The sequence below is a fragment of the Hibiscus syriacus genome, unplaced genomic scaffold (genome assembly GCF_006381635.1).
Source record: "Hibiscus syriacus cultivar Baekdansim isolate YM2019G1 unplaced genomic scaffold, ASM638163v2 tig00110548_pilon, whole genome shotgun sequence".
Classification (NCBI taxonomy): Eukaryota; Viridiplantae; Streptophyta; class Magnoliopsida; order Malvales; family Malvaceae; genus Hibiscus; species Hibiscus syriacus.
In genome coordinates this window covers 5,767,689-5,793,496 of record NW_024062775.1, presented here as the reverse complement: position 1 = coordinate 5,793,496, position 25,808 = coordinate 5,767,689, and the positions used below count along the sequence as shown (strand labels likewise).

The 25,808-nt window shown below is 33.4% G+C and overlaps 2 protein-coding genes and 2 pseudogenes across 2 annotated transcripts; 3 read left to right on the top strand and 1 right to left on the bottom strand.

The window, feature by feature from the left end:
• The first annotated feature begins 2,996 nt into the window (after positions 1-2,996).
• Positions 2,997-5,134, top strand: LOC120130677 (annotated as a pseudogene).
• Positions 5,135-6,256: 1,122 nt separating this feature from the next.
• On the top strand, positions 6,257-7,097 carry LOC120130787 (auxin-induced in root cultures protein 12-like). The gene has a single exon (XM_039147944.1). The coding sequence runs from the start codon at positions 6,303-6,305 to the stop codon at positions 7,008-7,010; it is 708 nt and encodes a 235-aa protein (XP_039003875.1). The 5' UTR covers positions 6,257-6,302; the 3' UTR covers positions 7,011-7,097.
• Positions 7,098-12,648: 5,551 nt separating this feature from the next.
• Positions 12,649-14,254, top strand: LOC120130786 (cytochrome b561 and DOMON domain-containing protein At3g25290-like). Its single transcript, XM_039147943.1, has 3 exons — positions 12,649-13,358; positions 13,457-13,711; positions 13,850-14,254. The coding sequence occupies exons 1-3, from the start codon at positions 12,717-12,719 to the stop codon at positions 14,135-14,137; spliced, it is 1,185 nt and encodes a 394-aa protein (XP_039003874.1). The 5' UTR covers positions 12,649-12,716; the 3' UTR covers positions 14,138-14,254.
• Positions 14,255-20,787: 6,533 nt separating this feature from the next.
• Positions 20,788-25,424, bottom strand: LOC120130676 (annotated as a pseudogene).
• Between the last annotated feature and the right edge of the window lie 384 nt (positions 25,425-25,808).

Here is a 25,808-nt window from a genome sequence, read left to right as displayed (position 1 = left end):
AGATTTAAGATAATGGGTTTTTAAGTGAATTTTTGGAAAAGAGTTGATAAGTTGTATTTGAAACTAAATTTGACTTGTCAGCAACTTAATTAAGAGATATGAAGTGATAGAATTGGATTTAGAGTATCCTGAAATTTGGCATGATTATTGATTTCCATATGAAAGATAAAATTTTGAGGTTAAGGATATATTGAATGAGTAGAAATTAGTTTAAGTATATGTACTTGAGTTAAGAACAGAAAAGGGAAAGAAATATGAAGATTTAAGTTGAAAATGATGAATTTTCAGGTGAAAAAGTATGTTTTGAGCAGAGTGTATGGTACCCTACGTATGTGTACCGATACCCTCTTGAGCAAAAAATTGCAGAATGTAATAAGAGTACTGATACCTTAGGGAGGGTATCGATACCCCCTAAAGGAAAAAGTAAATATGAGTCTATTAAATTCGTTTAAGTTATTAGTATCAAATCACAAGGTGTAGATATATGATATTTACCTTAAGAATGTATGATTGTGTAGATATCGAGCACAAGCAAGTTCTGAATCGACTGCAAAGATAGGATCAATCCAAAGAAATAAACCATAGAAGTGGATTTGAATATATAAAATGTCAATGTGAGTGTAAATTTAATTGTACGTATGTTATCGAACATGCATTGGCTTGCGATGAGCCAGTGACGGAGTTACTATGGTAAAAAGTGACTTCTAAAATGTTATTTGATTTGTGATTCTTATGTGTGCATGAGTACATGAAAATGGGTATATGTTATTATATATGAAATTATAATATAAGATATGTGACGAGATATGTGTAATACATGAAAAGGTGATATAAGTTAGGTAATAAACCATGTGAATTGATATAAATAATTAGGAGAATAAATGGAAATGTGAGATAAAATAAGTAGTATTTACTTATAAGGTAATAGGAGATTATATGAACATATAGTATTGATAGGGCACATAAGACTACATGTCTATCTTTTAATGTAATAACAGTGATATATGTGATGTATGAGAAACATATGAGAACAAATGATGTCATGATTTGTATGATGTATGAATTCATGAGTAAAGGCATGTATGAATATGATTTGTATGCATTATATGTCATGTGAACATAAGAGGATAGAGCATGAATTATATGATATGAGATATATGAGAAAATGTACATGTAATATGAGAATTGACATTAACTACATGAAAAGAAACTACATGATTACAGGTATATGTGAACGAAGCTATGAGCTTATATGAATATGTGAAATGATAAATAATAATGCCCATGTTATATGATACGAGATGTATAGGTATAGTTGGCATGCCAAGAGTCGAGGGTCTACGCGGTCCTTCGGGACATATACAGTATACAGAGGTCCTTCGGGATAAATTTCATATGCCACTCAGTGGGACTTATATGAGCTGTGGTGACAGTATAAGTGCACAACCTCAATGTACTCAAATACCTTAAGTTATCAGTAATGTACATGGGCCTATAAAAGATATCAAAAGCGATTGTATTATTATATGATGTTATGTGTGTTTCTTTGTGAAATGATAGATGAGTTACATTATATACCGAAGTGATAGGTACAAGATCATATGATAAATGGGTTAATGATAATGGTAGAGATCATGATAATGAGGTTGATGTTGATAATGATGGTATGTATATATGCATGTATGCATTTTATTATGTGAAATGTTCTATGGTTTTATTATATGTTTTATATGCCTCAATAAGTCAACGACTTAGCGTGTGATTGTTTCACACATAGGTTCCGAGAAGAGGAAGAATGATAAAAGTTAAGCAAGACATGTCAGTTCTCATTTCCAAAGATCAGATCAGAAAAGAAATGAATAGTCTGTATTTTGTAATACTAATTGTGGTTGGCATGAAAATAAAGGTTTGAATCCTATATGTTCTAATTGGTTTTGTAAAATCATATGATTGAGTTTTGTAATGTTTTAAACGTATTTAAGTAAATTATAACAGTTTAGTAATGAAAGCTTAAATTTTTATGAATTTTATACATGTTAACCGAAATTACTGTAGAAAGAGTATCGGTACACTGTAGTAGGATATCGATACCCCTGTAGCATTCTGAAAAATTTTAGCATTCTGAAAATTTTTAGCATTCGGTATTGTTCATGATATTGTACATTACTGTTCACAGTACTGTTCATACTATATAGTATTATTCATAAAAATGTTTCTTTCCTTAAATTTGTTATATCGAACATAATTCAACGGTATATTATTGTATTTTCTTAATATAAGTCCAAATGTTCTGTTATTTTATAAGAACATCTTTTTGAAAAGTCAATGTGACACCTCAGACTCCTATACGGGTCTGGTACTAGTTAGGGGTGTTACAATACATATACTAGGGTTGTAAATGAAACGAGACAGTTAGTGAGCTACTCTAGATCGAGTCGGTCAACGCTCGATAAATTTTCAATTCGAATGGACTTAACTCGAGCTCAAGCTCGAGCTCGACTCAAATTCTTAACAAGCCGAAACGAACTATTTGATACTCGACTTGAAAAGCTCGCGATCAACTCGAAAAAATTAGATATTGAAATTTTAATATTTAAGAAAAATTATTAATAATATTAACATTTATATGTTTATTTTTAAAGAAAATGTAATAGAAGGTTTTTATGTACTAAAGGTATAGGTTCGAGTTTGAGCTTCAACTGAGTTAAGCTCAAGATTTTTTTTTTAATTTTGAGATTTGGTGAACTTCAATTCATGGTTTCGAGTTCTAATTGATCTTGAAAATTTTAGGCTCGCGAGTTTTATTTTAGAGTTTTCGAGTCGAGTCAACTTCAACAATACTTGAGCTCAACTCGACTCGTTTACAACCCTAATACTTATCTTATGCCTTATATTTTTTTAAAAAAATACATTAAACTCGTTACAATTTGATATATTTGCTATCATTATTTCTTCGTTATCCATTCTTTCTTGATTACCAAACATGATGCTAGTGGATGCATCCATGTAATTCTTCACTCAGCTGCTTCCCTTCCTTCAGCCTTTCTCCATTTCCAAAAAAAGGGTTTTCATCAGTCCTTGAGAGAAGCTCAATATTCCAATCCTGCAACTATATATTCATGGTAAGTTCCAAAAGAACCTAATATGTGTGATATTATTGTCGTGATTTGATTCATTGTATTTGAAGATGATTTCACATTAACATGTATAATAATATGTTAACAGGCTGAACAAATAGTGATTGAAAACGGAGAGTTCGAGGACTGGCGAGGGTCAAATGCAGATCCTGGGCATGGCGGTGTTACTGCTGCAAGCATTGCCTGTGGTGAGTTTGGTTTTAGATTCTTTTTTTTAATTTAAAGTTCATTTAAGTGAAACCCCACCAATTTGATTCATTTAGGATTATAGTTCGTGGTTTAAGTTGTTGTTGGCATTAAATTATGCAGTGGTTGAGGTATTAGAGAACATGGTGGTCTTATCCAACGGCACGAACTTCGTCTCCTATTTTCTCAACTCAATGCTTTACTCCGCCGCGGAATCTGCAAACATGGTCACTAATTTCATGGGAGCCTCCTTTTTGCTGACGATATTTGGAGGTTTCGTCAGTGATTCTTTCCTCACAAGATTCAACACGTTCATCATCTTTTGCACTCTTGAGTTATCGGTATATACTTTCGTTTACGTTAATGTTTTCAGTTTGATGATAAAATTGAAGTAAAACTCGAAGGAATTTTCTATTTAGGGACTCATACTGCTGACAATTCAAGCTCAGAACAGCCGATTGTTGCCGGCTATAAACAGCAAGCCTTCGAAGACCCAAGAGGCAATTCTTTACACCGGACTTTATGCAATAGCTGCCGGTGTTGGTGGCGTTAAGGCTACCTTGCCTGCTCATGGTGCTGATCAGCTTAACCACAACAATCAGCGTCTTATCTCTTCCTTCTTCAATTGGTTCTTCTTTTCACTATGTTTCGGTGGCCTCATTGCCTCCACTGTCATGATCTGGATCGAAGAAAACTTGGGTTGGAATTTGAGTTTCAAGATTTCCCTGGTGACACTAAGTGTTGCACTCTGCATTTTCGCAATGGGGTTCCCGATTTATCGATACAAACACCCCGGTGGAAGTCCATTGACAAGAATTTATAATGTTAAAGAGCAACAAATTTTCATCCAATGCGTTAACATTCTGGCTTAATGGCTCTAATCTGGGTTCTTAACATTGTTCATTCTGTTCTGGTTTATTAAGGTGTTCGCTTCATCGATCGGAAACAGGAAAACATCACTACCGGAGGCAGAGGGTACTCAAATTTATGGTGAAAAGGGAAACCATGATAAGCTTATGTTCCTAAACAAAGCATTGATCGGTGACTCCATTACGGCCACGGACGTCGAAGAAACAAAGACATTCCTAGGCCTCCTCCCCATATTTGCAAGCACCATCATGATGAACTGTTGCCTAGCTCAATTGACGACATTCTCAGTGCAACAAGGGAACATCATGGATAGATCACTTAACAATTTCAAAATCCCAACTCAGTCATTACGGCGTTCCCTTTATTCATCATGTTAACTTCCATACCCGTATACGAATATTTCATACGCCTATTCCCATTAGAGAACAACAATCATCCTAGAATGCTCAACATGTTCCAACCGCTGCGGCGGATCGGCCTAGGACTGGCTCTTGCATCGGGGTCAATGGCCGCCGCCGCTCTAGTCGAGGCTAAGAGGCGCGATAAGGCGCATAACGATGTGATCTTATCTCTGTTCTGGCTCGGGTGGCAGTACTTGATTCTGGGTGCGTCGGATATGTTGACGCTCGGAAGAATGCTTTAATTCTTCTACTCGGAGGCTCCGGACAGCATGCGGAGTATGTGCACCGCGTTCTCTTGGTGCTCGACGTCGATGGGGTACTTCACCAGCTCGGTGCTGGTATCGGTATGCAACTCGGTGAGCGGAGATTTCGGGAAAGAATGGCTGGGAGGAAAGGATCTGAACCTTACACGTTAGGATCTGTTTTACACCCTCCTTTGCATCCTTAACCTCATCAATTTGTTGCACTACATTTTCTGGGCTAGGAGGTACTAGAAATTAGATATTGTCTAAACAACGCTTAATCGGTATTGTAAAGCTTAATGTTACATTTATATATTAATTTTAAAATTATACATGTATAAATCAAAATCGAAGGGAGAGGATTGTAAATTTGGCAAGTCGTTGATAAAAAGAAGAAGATGAAATTGAATGCATGAATTACTCCACAAATAAGTGAGTCAACTCATATAGATCAATTAATTTTATTATACATAGTTGACCGGCAGCATTTCGCAAGGGAGTTCATAAATTGGGGTAATTATAAAAAATAATATTTGTTCTAAAAGAAACAATGATTAGACTAGGGGCGGAGTTAAAAACTTTATTTTGGAGCGACGAATTTTAAAAAATATATTTTGAAATATTAAATTTAAAAAAGTATATATTTTAAAGTGTTAATTTATAAATTACAGAACATTTTGGGGGTGTCATACGGCACGCCTCACATATAGCTGGCTCCATCAGTAGTTTAGACAATGAACGTTTAAATATTACTATAAATAAATAATGCGTTCAAATTCAATACTTCTAAAAATAATAATACTACCGAAATCGTTTGATTCTTGATTATAATTTTATATTCATAACACTAAAAAAACAAGGCACGTGCGTTGCACGTAACACTAAAAATAAATTAATAACTAAAAGGAAAATTGAAAAACAAACAATGATGAACTAACAACCCTATATTAAACATGCAACTTGATCATAAACCGAATAAAAGCACGCTTAAACAAATAGTATACGGTTCACATATAATTTGGGTACTGTAATTGGTGACAGCTCGAACACGTTATCAGTCCCCCAATTACTCTGAACATTGAATCACCGGTAGCACGCATCACCCACGTGCTTTCCCCACTTCCTACTCTCAATCTATAATATTTATTTAATTTATTTCCCTTTTTTTCCCTCTTCGGTGATGGGATCTCCCCCTAATAAATCACCATTCCCACTCGGTTCAAAAAATCAAAATGTCAAATTAATCCGTTAATAAAGCAAAGACAATGCAACCAATCATAACCCGCCACGTCCAATGCTCAAAGTAAGAACCAACGTGGCGTCAATCTATTGGCTTATTATCCCGAATCAAGCTTCCACTTTTACCGTTTTCCCCCTTTATATATTCCTTCCGAAACTCTCCAATAAAACGGCACCATTCATTCGACCATTAGCACCAGCAAAAAGGGCGATTTTTTTTTTTGATAATGGGGTCTCGTTTTCCACCATCTCTGTTTTTATTCTTTTGTCTTAGCATCACTCTGATCTCAGCCACACATGCTACCGATTGTTCGTCGCTGAAACTCTCCGGAGGCAAAAAGCAATACTCCAACTGCACCGAGCTACCGGCGCTGAACTCGACCCTACATTTCACCTACAATGCCACCAATTCCTCCCTTTCCATTGCCTTCACGGCGGCTCCTTCGAAACCCAAAGGATGGATTGCTTGGGCCGTCAACCCGACAGCCAACGGCATGGCGGGTTCACAAACCCTTTTGGCCTTCAAAGCCAACGGATCCATGGTTGTTAAAACCTACAACATAAGCTCCTACAGCTCCATCGTCGAAGGGAAGCTTTCGTTCGATGTTTGGGACTTGGAGGCAGAGTCCGACAAAGACGGGAAGATGGTCCTATACGGCTCGTTGAAAGTCGCGGCCAGTGCCGAGAAGCTGAACCAGGTGTGGCAAGTCGGACCGGGGATCGTCGATGGTCACCCGATGAAGCACGACTTTGAGAAAGCCAATTTGGCTGCTGTTGGCGAGTTGCAGCTGGTGGAGAAACTGAGTCCGGCTGCCTCGTCCCCTTCACCGTCCCCACAGTCTGCTAATTCGAACTCGGGATATGGGCTGAGGGTTAGTGAAATAAATGCTGGATTTTGGATCTTGGGTCTGATTTATTTGCTGGCTTTGATGTGATTCTAAAGATTTCAACAATAAAAAAAAGGGAACATAATGAATTATTTTAGCACGAAATATCTATTTATTTATGACATTTTTCCATGTAATGATCTTTCTTTAGACAAATTATCATGAAATATTTGTTTTCATTTTTATTATGTACGAAGCAATAATTAATATGTTATGTTTACTATGAACAACTTGTACCATAGACAAAAAGTAAGACCAAATTGCAGATTTGGATTAGTTTCAATTGAAAATTAATGCATCGATAACTGAAGCACGAACTATTGACTTGGGAAAATAGATAACACGCGCATTAATTTCACGGAAACGTCATCAATGCACCTTTTCCCGCTTCAAATAGTAATATAATAGGTTGGGGTTTATGGAATATAAATTATTAGTGAGAATAAAAAATTGTCAGGGAATAAGATTACTGAGAATGTTGTATTTTGTGTTTGGTTGGTTTAGCATGAATGTAAGATTACCGTGTTTGGTTAAAGGAATAAAAGATTATTAGAATGTATATTTGACCAAATTGTCCTTATTATATATTTATTTTTTTAACAAATTCAAAAAATATTTATATATTTTCTTTAAAAAATTTAAATTCATAGAATTTATATAAATTTTTTACAAAATTAAAAATATAAAAAGGTTTAATGAATGGGTAAAATTTTATTTTAATCTATGAACTTCATATAAAATTTTAATTATATTTTTTTATAAAACTAAAATAGTTTAAGGATAAATTTGTAATTTAACATTCATAGAATTTTTATTATTCAATGACAGAATAAGTATATTTTTGAAGAAAAAAAATTTAAGGTCATTTTAGTTCAAAACGTCGGTAATCCAACAATACCTAAGGAAATGGAGGTAATGACATTCTCGGTAATATACCCCAAAAAAATCCACTATTAGTAATGTAAGATTACCGGGAATAACATTCTCGACCAACCAAACGGACCAAACACACCCTAAGTCCTTAAGAGTACGTTTGGTTCATGGAATGTAAGATTACCAGGGAATAGGATTACTGGAAATGATGTATTTTGTGTTTGGTTTGTTTAGCAAGAATGTAAGATTACCATGTTTGGTTAAAGAAATAAAATATTATTTGAATGTATATTTAACCAAATTGTCCTTATTATATATTTGTTTTTTTAACAAGTTGGAAAATATTTGTATATTTTTAAAAAAAAAAAATTAAATTCATAAAATTTATATATATATTTTTTTACAAAATTGAAAATATAAAAAGGTTTAATAGAAGGGTAAAATTTTATTTTAACCCCTGAACTTCATATAAAATTTTAATTATAGATTTTTTGTAAATCTAAAATAGTTTAAGGATAAATTTGTAATTTAACATTCGTAGAATTTTTATTATTCAATGACAGAAGAAGAATATTTTTGGAAAAAAAATTAAGGGCATTTTAGTCCAAAACACAAGTAATCCAACAATACATAACTACCTAAGAGAATGGAGGTAATGGTATTCCGGTAATATACCAAAAAAATCTACTATTGGTAATAAAATATTACCGAGAATGAGATTTCCGGCCAACCAAATAAGGAATGGAATCCACATTCCCCCAACCAAACACACCATAAGTCCTTAAGGGTACGTTTGGTTTATAGAATGTAAGATTACCAGTGAGAATAAAAGATTACCAAGGAATAGGATTACTGGAAATGTTGTATTTTGTGTTTGGTTTGTTTAGCATGAATGTAAGATTATCATGTTTGATTAAAGAAATAAAAGATTATTGGAATGTATATTTAACCAAATTGTCCTTATTATATATTTGTTTTTTTAACAAGTTAGAAAATATTTGTATATTTTCTTTAAAAAAATTAAATTCATAAAATTTATATATATATTTTTTTACAAAATTGAAAATATAAAAAGGTTTAATAGAAGGATAAAATTTATTTTAACACCTGAACTTCATATAAAATTTTAATTATAGATTTTTTTGTAAATCTAAAATAGTTTAAGGATAAATTTGTAATTTAACATTCGTAGAATTTTTATTATTCAATGACAGAAGAAGAATATTTTTGAAAAAAAAAAATTAAGGGCATTTTAGTCCAAAACGCCAGTAATCCAACAATACCTAACTACCTAAGGGAATGGAGGTAATGATATTCCCGGTAATATACCTAAAAAATCTACTATTAGTAATAAAATATTACCGGGAATGAGATTTCCGGTCAACCAAATAAGGGAATGTAGATTTCATTCCCATTGGAATTTCACATTTCCCGAACCAAACAATTGTGTGTATCTATATATATATATATATATAAAGATCTTTATTAGGAGATTAAGCTACTGCGATTCTAACTACGTATACATCCAATAAATATTTTCCCACCCATTTTTAATGCAACTTTGAAGATTACATTTTATATCGGTCGTATTTGGTAAAGAGAGTTTTAAGTGAATATTCATTAATTTAAATTTTTTTCTTCTTAAATTATACATGTATAGCTTTTGAAAAGTGAATTTTAGAAGTGAGGAGAAACTAACTTTTAAAAATGTTGTACAAAAATGTAGTTTAAAATTTAATTATTTGGGATTGATGTTAAAATATAAGTTTGAAAAGATAAAAAAGTGAATTATAAACGAATTAAAAAACATAACATGTAAATTATATTTACACTTATATATAAATCATATTAATTTAAATTATAATAAATTCAAAAAAATATTATTATATATGAATTATATCTATATACACTATAATAAAAATATAATTATAATAGAACGTATTGTGGAGGAACAGCCCTCGTCCCATCAATGTGATCAAGAAGAGTTGAGCTCGCAACAGCAAACAACACATGTTGTTTCCAAAGAAGATGCACATACGATCAAATTCTCTCATTGCAAAGAGTTCAGCTCAAATATCAGCACCGATACCTATTACAATCCCATATTTTCTCGAGCATTGGAACAAGCTTGTGCAAATTATCCAAAGAACCCAACACTCTCTGTTTTTAATGATATTATGACCCCCAGCTGGTTCGGTAACTTGTATCCAAGAACAGGGTTGTTTGTGGAATCGATGGTGTTTGATTGACCCCAACAAATATTGGAGGTTTCAGAGTAGATATGGAAAGCGCGAGGAAATGAATGAGACGAGATGCTTTGCAAACAAGAGATAAGCATTGACCTTCAATGCCCAACAATGTGTATATTAAATATTACTTTTTGCAAGAGAAAACCAAGTTTAAGACTCGGTTTGGTGGAAAGTTAATAAACCTTTTTACCCAACAAACACATCCTAAAATTTCATTTTTAACCCAATGAAATAATAATAATAATAATATGGATTCAATACCCAACAAGCGTACATTTTAAAATGATAACACATGTCATTATTTTATTAGCTGATAATTATTAAATAAAAACATATAAATTTTGTTTAAGAATTTTTTTTTGGTTCACATGACATTTGTTACGTTATCACCTTTGTATATGTAACATTTTCATGTCAACATTTGATGTCATGTAAGCTTGTCACATCATCTTTATACGTTGATCGTTAGTTAACTAACAGTTTCCATCACATAAGGTCTTTTTTACCTTAAAGTGAACGTTAGGGGTTTATATTTTTCAAAAAAAGAATAGGGGTCAAAACGACATTGTCGTCACACGTTAAGGGCGATTTGTTGCATTATGTCTTATTTTTTTATCCGTTTTGATTTTATTATAGATAATATATATATTTTTATAATAAATATCAATTGAAATTTTGTTTATCCTCTCGATTTTAAGGCTTCGTTCTGACTAATCCGGACCGACCCGTATTATACACCTGACTTTGGTGGGTGAGTCTCCCTACAGAGATTTTCAACATACACAAGAACTCGAATCCGAGACCTTGCTGAAGCGATATCAAACTGTTTACCACTTGAATCAATCACTGTTATTCAATTGATATTTTTTTTTATTAATCTATAGTGGTTACTAATAATAATATTTATTTTAAAGACTTTTAAACATTAATATAAATTGTTACTTTATTTTTAAAAAAAATTATTATATTTTGGAATTATAAAACAATACTATACATAATATAATTAAATCATCCTTGACGTCACATCCTTTTATAAGTAAAATATACGAGTTTCAAACAAATATATAAAATTAGCTTACCATATTCTCATATGTAATAGGGTAAGAGGAGGTAGGATAGTAGGGTGCCCCCAACGCCAGGTTGAGAACAGTTTTCATGGAAGACCTCCAGCAGTCAAAATTATAAATTGTCCACCGTGAGACTCTATCCCATGATCACGAGATTAAGAGTCTTGTGTTCTACCAATTGAACTAGACGGGCAATACTTCAAACAAATATATAAGAATATAGTAAATTGAAAATACTGAATTTCCGGGTCATGTTCATTGTACGTCTCCTAAGAAGGCCTATAAAGTTTAAATTAATTTTTTTTACCAATATATTCCTAATCTGGCAACACAAGTATGCATATATGTGTGTGAAAAACTTAAATTCGAAGGCAAGATAGAGATAATGTGTCTACCTTTTGACTAATTAGCTTCCAGTATAATGAACCCTATTACTGTTCTCAATAAGCATTGCAACAGTGGTAGCGGAGAATTTTTGAAAATTTTAAATTTTTATATAAGCTTTTTATTAATTAATTTGGGTAAGTATCATTCTTATTTTATAAATTATTTCTTGTCACTAATTCAATTACTATTTTATATTTTACATAAATATGTTGTCCTGAAAATCACTCTTTGAAATTAAATTATAATATATAATATATGTAATTTTTGTGATTGTAATTCTAATGGTAATTTTTTAATAGTTGGAGGAGATTGCAAGACGAAGATAGTATTTGTTCATATGTTTTCTTAGACAATTGACAACAGATACACATTGGAGATTTAGTTGCCGGAATCCAATATATATAGAGAACAACGTTTTCTTTAATCACTGAGATCACTCTAAGGGTTCAATTAGGGGTGAGCGCTTGATCGAGTTGAGTAATTTTTTTTTGAATTATTCGAGTTGATGATTCATATTTTATAACTCGGACTTGATTTGTAGTTTTTTCAAGTCAAGCTGATCGAGTTTTTGTTTAAATTTAATTATAAATATTTATAATACTACTATTTGATTTCAATTTAAACGATTTTTCTGTAATTATATACAATACATGTCTTATATAGAGTCGAGAGACTCGAATTAAACTTAAAAATCAATTTACTGGTCGAACAAAGTGAGAATATATATTAAACCTAATTAAAGAAAACTTTTAATCAAAATTCATTAGTTTATTTCCTTACCAAGAGAATTTGTTCATGGCGTTACATTTAAAATTTGATTTCGTAAGATTTTTTTATTAATTTATTTCCAAAGAAAATTAATGTTATAACTATCAATTGAATTGCTATTATTAGTTAATAAACAGTAAAAAAGATTGTGGTGGAGAATATAATTAAAACTTTATTTTATTTATTACACGACATATTTTTACTGAGTTTCTGGTGATTTTGCTTTATATAGGGCGTGTTCTAAGTAAAAGTATTTAACACGTGTCAGCAAGTTATTAGTTGAGTAGTTTACGGCCTCTATTTAATCCGCCAACTTTCAGTCCTCGTCACTGAGCCAGTTGTCCGTAATTATTTTGCTCCTGTGGTTTTCTTTTGTCTGGAGAAAAAGAAGAGGAAAATAAAGAAATAAAATGGCTCCGTCGTCTTCACGACCGCCGCTCGCTGTTATTTGGCTATGGCTTTTGGCAATTGTAATTTCGCCGGTGGTGTCTTTCACCTGCTCCTCCCAGAAGTTTAACAAAAATCAAATATACTCCAACTGCCTCGATCTCCCTTCTCTTTCCTCTTACCTCCATTTCTCTTACGATTCGGCCAATACCACTCTCTCCATCGCCTTCGTCGCCACTCCTTCCAAATCGACCGGCTGGATTGCGTGGGCCATAAACCCGAAATCCACCGGCATGGTGGGTTCGCAATCCCTCGTCGCCTACAAAAATTCCTCCACCGGCACCGTCCAGGTCTATACCTATGACGTCGCCTCGTACGGTTCGATTGTGCCCAAGGATCTGTCGTTCGAGGTCTGGGATAAGACAGCGGAGAGCAGAAGCGACGGGAGTTTGGCGATTTTCGCTAAAATAAAAGTGCCTGCGGCTTTAGCGGCGAGTGGGAAGATTAATCAGGTTTGGCAAGTGGGTCCCGGCGTCGGAGCTGGTGGAATGTTGGAGAAACATAATTTCGCCGCCGCTAATTTACAAGCTAAAGGAACTTTAGATTTGAAAAGCGGACAGAGCACCACTGGTTCCGGAGGAAAGGACAAGCTTAAGAAGAAAAATGTGAGTTTCCCTTTCAATAAATTCGTTGAAATCTTAGATTGATTTGAGTTTTTTTGATGAATTTGTTGAGATTTGACAAAAGAATTCACTAATTCCAGATTCATGGGATTCTAAACGCGGTGAGTTGGGGAATTTTGTTTCCACTGGGGGCAATAATTGCACGCTACATAAGAACCTTTGAATCGGCAGATCCAGCCTGGTTTTACCTTCATGTCTTCTGTCAAGTATCAGCATATGCCATTGGTGTTGCAGGCTGGGGAACTGGTCTTAAGCTTGGAAGTGAATCCCCAGGGATCACATATTCATCTCACAGAAACATTGGAATTGCCCTTTTCGCTCTCGCTACCGTCCAGGTATATTCCTTTGAATTTCCATAACAAAATTGGGAGTTTTCCATAAACTCTTGGGTGATTCTTACTTTGTCAATTTCTGGATCTTTACAATCGCGTCTAAAACTTGCAACTTATTGTTCGGCTTCCACTCTTTGTTAGATTTTTGCCTTGTTTATAAGGCCAAAGAAGGATCACAAGTATCGATTCTACTGGAACATTTACCACCACAGCTTCGGATACACCATCGTGATCCTCGGCATCGTGAACGTGTTCAAGGGCCTGAATATCTTGAGCCCTCAACATAAATGGAGAACAGCCTATACGGTTGTGATCGTCGCCTTGGGCGGTATTTCGTTGCTGTTGGAAGTCATCACTTGGATCGTAGTTTTGAAGAGAAAATCAAAGAAATCCACCAAACCCTATGATGGATTCAGCAATGGCAACTGATTTCTGCGGATTTTGTAACATCCTCATACTCCCTTGTTCACGTTGCAGGTGTTATCTATTGTCGGACCACTTATTTATTTTTCAGTCTCTTGTATAATTGTGCTCGGTATATATAAATATACAGTAATAAACCATTGGATATTTCTGCTACTGCTTTGTAATTTTTCAGAACTGTTAGATTGCTAAATTCATGCAATACCTTAAACTAGATTATAACACAGATACACAGATGATTAGATTTATGTTTGCATAACGAAATTATTGTCACCAAAACTTTATTCTAATTTTGAATTTAAAGTCCGTTGTTTTGGCTGCAATAAGTGGTTTTTAGGACAGGGGACCCCTCCCATTCCATAATTACAGGGCTGTGCTCATTTGTTTTGTAGGGGTAGCTTTATCTAATGAGATTCCCTTAATTTAAATGGGAAGGGAAGCAGTTAGACTGTCCTCTCACTAATTCGTTTTAGTGATAAAAAAGATGATTAAAATGAAACCCTTCTATCACCATCCGTCATACAAATCAACGTGATTTTGACGCCAAGGATCAAGATTTGCATCTTAAAACCACTTATTCCGACGATCGTTAACGTCACGGCGAGACTGAAAACAATTGGCGAGATTTCGTCTGGATTACGACTAATGAACCACACACAGCCTAGCGAGGCATTTTCTCCTTCGCATGTTCAAATTAAAGTGAATAAAAGAGGTGACTCGGAAATTTGCTCATGTAGGACCGTGAGGAAAAAGATTTTCTTGTACAAGACTTTTATCATATTATATTTTAATTTACGGTTATTACTACAGTGTCATGGGAGGACATCAAGAACATCATGCTACTTCAGTTTCTTGATGGAACATGCATATAATGTCGTGTATATCTTCTCTTTGACACTATAACAGTGATTCAAATTCATAAAATAATATGATGGAATCCTTATATAAGAAATTGTTTTTTTTTCTTCTATTGTCCTACACGAACACATTTGCCAGGTGAGTCCTTTAGATAGTACTTTAGTATTTCGTCGCTAAAGCTGAGTTGACGTGCATGTGAACTTAATTGACAATGCGCAGCGTTTCGTTTACGTTATTAGAAAATCGAAAAGAACGACTAGAGGGTATTCCGTGTACAACTAGGCAAAGGCGACGAAATAGAATTCGTCACTCATAATTCGAAAAGGAATGAGAATCTATTTGTAGTCAACTGACTCACATTTGGCATAGTCATATGAAACGACCCCGTGTTTCATATTCTTATTCTATTTAGCGACGTTTTGTTTGTATTTATAATACCTTTTCACACCATAATATATAATTTCCATTTCTAGAATTAACTTTATATTAGATTTTGGATTTAATGTTTTATAAAAATAGGATCGAAATGTCTGAATCAAGTAGTTTTCGTAATAAAAAAATTGTTGTTATTCTTTAAGTTTTGAGTTTGAACACCATAAATACTAGAGATACGAATCTTCAATATTAAAAAATTATAAATTTATATTTAAATAATTACTATCTTATATTTATTCCGAATTAATTAAAAAAATTGGGCACCACATATTGAGGCACCGAAGATCTAACTTAAGAGTTACGAAATGATTGTCAGCGACCGGAATTTAAATACAACCCGTTAATGTTTGGTGATATTAAATAAAGGGTAAATTAAGCATTTAACACATAACTATTAATTTTAGTTGGTTTTAATACTAAATGTTTCATTTTTTTTAAATCATACATAATGTTTAGTTTTTGTTTCATTTTAGTATACCATATAAAAACTTAACGTTAAGTTTTGATTTTTCTTTTGAAAGTTTATGTAATAAAATAGACCAAAACTGATAGTTTATATGCTAAATGCATTAAGTTTTTACCGTTGGTACTAAAATGAAACAAAAATTAAAATTAGATATGCTTTTAAAAAAATTAAAAGTTTTGATACTAAAGCGGATTGAAAGTGATAGCTTAGATACTAAACATGTAAATTTCCCCTTAAAGTGGAGTCCATTGCTGTGAAAAAGAAAAGAAAATGGGGCCATATGTCACGATGATGCCAGGATGACTAAATAAATACTATATAATTACCTTTTTCTACTATATTGGCAATAATATTTTAATATTACATTATAGCACCGTCGTTATTTTCATACTAATTAATTATACTAATTAATTTTATAGCATTCTAATTATAATATTATATTTTTTTGTTATAATTTTAAATTTATCATCAAATCGTTAATTCAGCAACGATATAATGACGTGAGTGTTACATAGACGGTGTTATTTTAATAATTAAAATGTCACAAAATAATATTATTTTGATTAAAAAATTAGGGGAAAATAATAAATATGATTTATAACTTAAAATCTTTCTATAATTCTAACTAAAATAATATAGATGTTCAATTATAGTTGAGATTAGTTTAATTTTATTTAATAATATAATTTTATACATATTATTTATAATTCAAAAGTATTTTTATTTTTATATATTACTTTTGTAAAGTTTTCATCCAATTTGACGCTGAAATAATCAAACAATTCTGACCCGATCTTAAAAAAAATCCGCCTAATCCGAATTTGATTTATAACTTTAACCAGAATCTTAACTCCAATATATTTCAATTTAATATATATTTTTTATTTTTTATATAATTTTTTAAAATAAAAAAAATAAAAAATATATAAAATTAAAATAAATTCTAATAATAACATTTTTTTGACATGCATTTTTATTGAAACATAATTAATAATATATAAATATATAAAATTGATACTTTGTAATTATTTCACGTTGAATGAGATCAAGCTTAAGAACAAATTTAACCGATTTTGAAATTCAAATTTCATTTTAAAAAAACTTAAGGGTCACCGTTACTCTTGCAATAGATCTAACTTATCATTTTCGTCCCTAACGTATTTTCACATCAATTTAGCCTTCAAAATTATTTAATTTCATCATTATATATCTTACCCCTAACTTAAAACCCAACATTATAAACTCTAAGGTAGGCATTAGAGTTAAGATTTATGGTTTAAAGGTTATGGAGTTATGATTTTGGGTTTAAGATTTATAATTTAGGTTTAAGTTGGGGGTGTGCTGTAGAATGATGCAATTGAGCAACTTCGATGACTAAATTGATGTAAGAATATGACAGTGGAAAATGATGAAATAAGTCTCCTACAAGGGTAAATGTTACCCTTTTGATGGAATCATATCTATGGATATCGTAACACTTGTGAATCCTTTTAATGTTTAAAAGTATGAACACTTACGTTGACCTATCCGTTTAGTACTTAAACTATTAATTTTAGTTTGTTTTAGTACTTAAACTTTCAATCTTTTTAAAATCATACCTAACGTTTAGTTTTTGTTTCATTGTAGTACTCACTATCAGTTTTGGTCCGTTTTAGTACCTAAACTTTCAAAAAAAAATCAAAAAATAATGTTAAATTTTAAACGAGAGTACTAAAATAAAACAAAGACTAAACTTTAGGCATGATTTAAAAAAATGAAAATTTATGTATTAAACAGATCAAAACGTATAATTTAAATACTAACGTGTAATTTATCTTTTTTTTATATATAGAAAAGAACAACGAAAAGAGTGGATGACTTGTAAAGTCTTAGCAACCCCACATAAAAGAATAGAAAAGAATATATAGACTTTAGAGTGTTTTGATGGAGGTCGGTGGGATTGTGAGTGTACATCTCGAACCAAACATGAAACTTCCATGCTCTAACTACAAGTCAATGTCTATGGCGACTACAATAGTAATCTTTGGGGCACTCATTAGTGTGTTTCACTTTCACACTTACATTCCAAGGACTACATTCTTTTGACCCAACGAATCCCAAAAAAAAATGATATTTAAATGAAATTTTTGGACTGTATTATGTTGGATTAAAACTCATAACTATGGCTACGTATGTATAAGGTTATCGTAAAATATGATATAAAATTAAATAATAACTTACAGAGTTGTTTCAGACATTTTTTAAGCTCTGAACAAAAATTCGAAGATATGTCTTTATAAAATGAAAGTATATTTTATTACTTTAAAAAAGTAATTCAATATTACATAAATAAATCATAGAAAATGATTAATTTTAGTGAAAATATATTACTTTTATTATTTTATTAAGAAAACACCTTAAATACAACTAAGAGATAATAGTTATAAAAAATTGAATATGCATATGATACATAGCTTGAGTTTGAATAATAAAAAAAAAAAGAATTGTATATTATTTTATTGTTGGATTGAGAGTGAAGAAGACTAAAAAATAAAGAATATTTAATAAATTAAAGAGTAAGATTTGAAAAAAAGAGAAAAATATGAATGGATTTAATTTAAAATTGAATGAATTAATAAGAGAAACGAAAAAAGATGGTTAAAACTAAAAATTTTATGAAATTATAACAATTAGGGACCCTAATTATAAATATAGAAAATTGAAAACCCTAATTATAAATATAAAAAAATCGAGGACCCTGAGCGATTGCTCAAGGTGCTCCCTTTAGAGCTGGCTATGACAATTTGTATTACATTTGTCGTACAATATTAGAAGTATCATGCGAATAAAAGTGTAGATACCATTGAAGTTATATTTATAATTTGATGAAAGCACGATTATAAATGCATATAACAACTGATTATTGAATCATTTACATAAAATAATAGTAGTTCTCAATAAATAGATCTCAACCATTTAGATAATCTTCAACAATGGATTTAGATATGTTTTCGCAAACTTAGTATGTTGTTATTAATGATTTGATCTTAAATTTAATTTTATATCTCTCATGTATTGGTTATAACATATTAGGCCATCATCATCATCAAAGATATGAGTAAGGCCCCAAAATCTTTTGGGCAACGTGAGGTCCATGATAGCAACAAGGCTCCTGTCGATCATCAATCACGCTTACCATTGAAAACAATTTCTTTTTCTTTTTCTTCTTCCAATATTTGATTCCTGCTCTGTTAATGGGAGAAGCTTCAAAAGCTGAATTTCAGATGAACCATTATTAAGACTGAATAACACATCTAGCAAATCCATTTCCTGTTTTACGGGAACCATCAGTATTAATTTTGCACCAGTTGGGAGGAGGCGGGGACCAATGAACAACCTCATTAAACAGACGATGAGAAGACTGGGTCCTCGACAATGATGATTCAATTGCACTGTTAGCTTTGAAACGGAGACGCCTGCCTTGTTCCAATACAGACTCTTGTTCAATATAATCCGGATAAAAAATTCTCCTATTACGATTCTTCCAGATCAGCCAAAGGATCGAACCAAATAATAAATCCCAATCCCGTTCATCACGTGCATAAAACCCCAGAGAAACTATATTATTTTGCAACCAACTCCTTATGTCCCTTGACAAAAAATCATCTAACTTTCTAGCTTTAATTAACGAAGACCAAACAACCATGGCCGAATGACATTGGCGAAAAAGATGATATGTTTTTTCCCTCGACTGCCCGCAAACTCCACAGTAGTTGCTTGTTGTCAAATGTCGTCTTACTCGTTCCGTATTAATTAGTAGCCGATCATTAGCTAATAACCACAAGAATATTTTAATCCGTTGTAGCCCTCGATACTTCGAAATTACTTCCCATACTTTGTGCGGACTATCATTCGAGATTTCCTGCCTCATATCGTAAGCAGACTTTACCGTGAAGCATCGGTCGATGTTCCACTTCCAGCCCAACGCATCCTTTTTCCTGCATTGCCATGGAGGCATCGTTGCTGCCAGCCGCTGTGTAATATTATTCGGTACAAAATTATTGATTAACTCCCAACGCCATTGTCCATTGCCGTCCACCATAGAAGCCACCGATCTCCTTGGAAGCGCATTTCTCTCGAGTTGATTAGCTACAAAATTATTTAAAGGCCCCACATCGCTAAGCCAATCCTCCCCAAAAGTCCACACTACGACCATTACCAATATTCCAAACTAAACTTTGCTGCACGTCACTCCACACTTGAGAAACTCCTTTCCATACATGCGAACTGCCCTTGTGGTCGAAAAGATGGAATCGGGTAAGTCATTCCTCCACTTCTATTTGGAGCGTAACACTTTAGACCACAACTGATCGGAATTAACTACCAGTTTATACGCTAGCTTCATGAGGAAAGCGTCATTTTGATCGGTTAATTTCTTCATACCAAGACCCCCTTGCTTGTAGATTTGCAAATATTCTCCCAATGTACAAGAGATATTAGGCCGCCATCATCATCATCAAAGATATGAGTAAGGCCCCAAAATCTTTTGGGCAACGTGAGGTCCATGAGAGCAACAAGGCTCTTGTCGCTCACCAATCACGCTTACAATTGAAAACAAAAAAAGTTTTTTCCTTTTTCTTCTTCCAATATTTGATTCCTACTCTGTTAATGGGAGAAGCTTCAAAAGCTGAATTTCAGATGAACCATTATTAAGACTGAATAACACATCTAAATGATGCACCATTATCCTATAAGCTCAAACCTAATTCCTAAGCTTTAATAATAAATAGGGTTTTCCCTAATGTGAATCCTTTCAGTATGTAAAAGAATACATATTGAGGAACTCCAAAACTGACGAACTTAATCATGGAACTCACCAGGACCGGGAGACTGTATGAAAATAGGAAACGAAGGACATAAGCAGAGATCATCTTGCACAGCAGGAGAACCCCTCCTCGGATGTGTTCGCCCCACCCTTGAGGGTCACTCGATTCGCGGACAACTCGCCTTTGTAAGCGTTGGAGTTCAGGGCTTTCCGACCTACATTGTTGTAGATTTCACGTATGACGCTCGAAAGCAGTCTGAACGTTAGTAGATTCGAGGGCAGATGTCTCCATGAAGAACAAGTTTTCTTCTTCAGCAAGGATCTTGCCTTCCTCCACGCACCACGCTCACTTCTCTTATGTTCTCCAAATCACATTTATTGCCTACCAGCATTTTTGTCAACGTTGTATCGCAATGAGCTGCATGATTAATTACAACAAGGTTAAAAATTTTGTTTACTAGAAGGTGAAAACTATGCACATTTCCATGAACAAAACAGTAGTTTCCCTTCCCAATCGAATGAAATGGAAAACCCTAATAAGTTTCTGCCACAAACAATGAATACATAACGAAATGGAAAACCCTATAAGCAAACACTTACCGGTAAGTTCATCGAGCCAACGTTTGATGCTGTCAAATCTACTACGTCTACTGATATCATAAACAATAAGAGCACCAAAAGCAGAAGTGACAGCTCGAAACCTTTCTTGACCAGCAGTGTCCCAGATCTGTGCTTTAACCTCTTTCCCATCAATTTTCACACATTGGGTCCGGAACTCTACTCCAGTGGTTGCCTTCGAGTTATTATCGAACTCGTTCCTAGCGAAACGTGACAAAAGGTTCGATTTTCCCACGGCCGAGTCGCCGATCAGCACAATCTTGAACAAGTACTCTTCGCCACCGGCCTCCTCTTCATGCTGCGTAATTGGCGGGTTTTTGGTGAATCTGCGGCGATTTTAGGCCTGCTTGTGGGATTTGCAGGTTTGTAGCATGTAGTGGGATTATGTGGCTTTAAGTACAGTGGATTTACTGAGTATTGGTGTAGTTTTTATGTGGTTAGGTTTGGTAGGTGTTGTATTAGCTGTTTTTAGTCTTTTTTTTTTTTTGCATATGGCAAATAAATAGATATCCAACTTTTATACCGGCAAAAATGTTTCATAGGTCTCTGTATTTTTCAAAAAAATTAATGTGTTATTCGTATTATTTTATCTCTTAAAGTGGCATTTGACCAACATTTTTCGTCGTTGACTATTACGGTACACAGTTCATTATACTAACATGGCAGTCCACTGTAGTTGATAACGTGATAAATGACATGACATGTAGGTTAAAATGATAACTCAAATATGAAATGGTGAATTCATAAAAAATTATAGAATGAGCAATAAGAACATAACAAAATTTTATTTAAAATAATTTATATAGAGAAAGAGATTAAATTCAAAAAAAAATATTAAATTGATCAATATAATTTTTTAACATAATTCATACATGTTTTTATTTAAGGTAAACTAAGTATTTGGTCTCTCGTCTGGTACTTAATTTATGTTTTGGTCACTCAACTATTATTTTTTCAAAACCATAACTTATCTTACATTTTGGTTCTATTTTGATCACTCACAATTAAAAAAAAATAACAATGTTAACATGCCATTTTTTAAATTATTTTTCAATAATGATATGATATTATCTTATGATGACACGTCAACATCACTGCTAAGTTTTTTTAAACAAGTGACCAAAACGTAAATTAAGTGTGATTTAAAATAAATAATAGTTATATGACTAAAATAGAAAGTAAATAATTAATGAGTGATTCAATAAGTAATTTACCCATAGGGGGTCATGGCCTAGGTAGGCCTAGGCTTGAATCCGCCATTGCAAACATGAAAGATAGACTGTCACATTAGTACTGTAACAATCAACAACAAAAAAACGTTAGTTAAAGGCCACATTAAATTTATTTTCTGAATTGGAGGACCATAATAAAAGAAAAAAAACAATACGATGGTCACATTAGCTACCCCAAAAGTACAAGGACACCAGATATCTTTTTTTTCCCTTTTATATTTTAGATTAATTAGGTATATGCATAGATTTTAGTGTTTTAGGATTAGGAGTTTAGAGTTAATAGGTGACTCTTTTAGTAAATAATAATTGGATTTAGTTTACACGTCAAGCAGCAAATAATACGGGTCATAGATTGATTAAAGGGGTTTGGAATTGTAATTTTTTTGTTTGATGATTCGGATTATATTTCCGTTAATGTACTTGATCATGCCATTTTCGATTAACCTAATTTCTCTTATAATGAAAATATTGTAATTAGGTATTTAAGAATTTTAAAATTACACATCTTCAATAATGATTGATTCATACGGGTAATTTTAATGTCATTCAGTTAAAGTGATAATATTTAAGGTAAAAAGGCATAAGAGATCCTTATATTTTTTGAAAAAACTAATGTGACCCTCGTATTTTTTTTCCCCGTTCAAATGTGGCCCTTCAACATAGAAAACAAACTCATGTTGCCCTTTGACTAACATTTTTCGACATTAACAATTACAGTACTGGCGTGTTAGTTCACGAAGTTGACGTGGTGGTCCACGGTGCTAATGTGACCGTCCATCTACCATGTTAGAGTTACCAATTTAACACATCTGCTATGTCATCCGTCAAGTTAATTTATCACATTGGACTGCCATGTCATCATCATGAATTGACACATCAGCATCGTGAATCTGAATGTAAGCACCGTAACGGTCAATGACGAAAAAACATTGGTCAGAAGTCCAAATTGGGTCTATTTTCTGAGTTGGAGAGACACCTGAGAAGATAATACAAAGGTCACATTGATTTTTTCCAAAGTACATGAACCTCTGATGTATTTTTGCCAATATTTAATTATACCATTAAAACAAGAAAGAAAAAGCTGATATATGTGTATGATGATATAAATAAAAACAGTAATAACATGAGGAGTGAATATTGCAAAGCTTATGTAGGAAAATTCATCCACTACGACTAACGTTCCAAGTTGAAGAATCGTAGGGAAATGGAGCCTTTTCAATGGTCAAGATTATCTCAACAAAATATTATTATATTTATACACTGAATCTGATAGGAAAATATGATTAAAAATACAACTCCACATAAAAATAATAAATATAAATTTATATATAATATTAATTAACAAAAATAGTACTATCTATACACACTAATTGATTGAAAGAAATAGATTCTTCCATCTGACAGAAAAAACAAAGAAATTCTGGTGCTGACAAGGAAAGCAAGGAAGGATATAATAAACAGGTGTCAGAGGTTGAAGGAGAAGTAACCACGATATATATTTTAAATTTTTCTCTGTAAATTTTATAAAAAATCTGTTTTACCCTTTGATTATAAGTTTATAATCATCTTTTAATATAAAATTTTACGTCGGTCCGATCACAACACATGGCTGCCTGCCGGACTCCCAACCCAAGCTGGCCAACCCATTCTTCGTTATCGGGCAATGGGGTTTTTTTACCGTCGCACCAACTTCAAAGTCTCTTTCATTTTGAGCCTGCAACTTTTGTTCATCTGCTTGGGATTTGTGGAAGAACACATCTCAAATTCATCATTCCCCATGTCTCTCTGGTAAGCAAGATTTTGAGGCCAATTTACCTAACTTATATCCTTCTTGTTATCATATATGAATATGTATATAAAGTTTTACCACTTTCCTCATATTTTGAGGCCAAGTTTGGATGCAGTGTTTGGGGGACCTTTTGTAGGTGTGCACCCTTTGTGAGTCGTACTGAAAGATTTACCACTCTTTCTTATGGTCATTACTTGATCACGACAATCTACTTGTGAGCCGCCTTAAAACTTCATATATACCATCACCTTACTTGGACTTCACTTCCAATACAAAGTGAGGAAATGGCTTACATTAAACCATTCTACTTACTTTTCCTGCTCTTCTTCTTCTTCTTCCTTTCACCGCATGTACTCCAAGGTCACTTTCCTTCCCTTGAAACCATCTTTCCCTGGTTTTTCTTGCTAAAAGTGATGCATTTGTCTTGTTTTCATGTTACATTTTGCAGGATGAGGCCCCAGCAAGGGGTTTATCAATATCCACCATTGCATTTGCAGGTAAAGGGCATTAGGCTATGAGCTTCTTTTATGAATATAAACACAATTTTCTAACTCAAAACATTTCTAAGGCAACGCACGGCAGCAGAGAAGCAAAGATGAACCGGTATTCGAGACGATTGATGATTGGATCCACGGCTCCGAGCTGCACTTACAACGAATGTAGAGGTTGCAAATACAACTGCAGAGCAGAACAAGTTCCGGTCGAAGGGAACGACCCAATCAACAGTGCATATCACTACAAATGTGTTTGCCACAGGCCATGAAACTTACAATCCAGCAAGCAGCAAGCAACTGCCTTAGTATTTCCCTATTGTGGTCAAATTCTTCTATCAGTCCCTGTATTTTGTTTGTGTTGAGAACAAAACAAGAAGCTGGTTGTACAAGGGATATGGTATTCAGGGCTTTCAAGGGTTTTTGAAGTGAGGGACACTGGCACTGAAACTGCAAGTAGGCATGTGGCAGTGGTCCTAGAAAACATTAAAACGAAAGCTAACAAAAAGTTCACATGCATGGCTAACTTTCTTTTGAAGCTATTGAATTAAACCAACAATGGCAAAAGAAGAAAAATGCCAGAAGCTGACGAGGCCCCATTTTCTGAGAGAAACGACAAAGACCCCCCAACATTTATGTGCTCGATTGCCGGTGTTTTTATCGAAAAATCACAGGTGATCGGTATATTTATCGATCTAACACCGGTCAGATTATATTTCTTGATCTAATACCAGTAGTAGTAAAATGCGTTCCATGTCCCACGCTATATAATGATTTGGCGCCACGTGGGGTATAGCGCCCCCTGTACCGCGCTATATGCTGACATGGTTTACACGTGGGTATAGCGCACCCCCTGTTCCGCGCTATAGCTGTTTATCTGACACGTGGGGTATAGCGCGGTACAGGGGGCGCTATACCTTTAATTACCCCCAACATTCCCTATAAATGCCCATCGTCCATTATTTTCATCATACCATATTCGCT

Coding starts and splice junctions, on each gene's coding strand:
- LOC120130787 (XM_039147944.1), top strand. CDS start 6,303: ATGGGGTCTCGTTTTCCACCATCTCTGTTTTTATTCTTTTGTCTTAGC.
- LOC120130786 (XM_039147943.1), top strand. CDS start 12,717: ATGGCTCCGTCGTCTTCACGACCGCCGCTCGCTGTTATTTGGCTATGG. Junction 13,359..13,456: donor ACAAGCTTAAGAAGAAAAAT/GTGAGTTTCCCT, acceptor CACTAATTCCAG/ATTCATGGGATTCTAAACGC. Junction 13,712..13,849: donor TCGCTCTCGCTACCGTCCAG/GTATATTCCTTT, acceptor ACTCTTTGTTAG/ATTTTTGCCTTGTTTATAAG.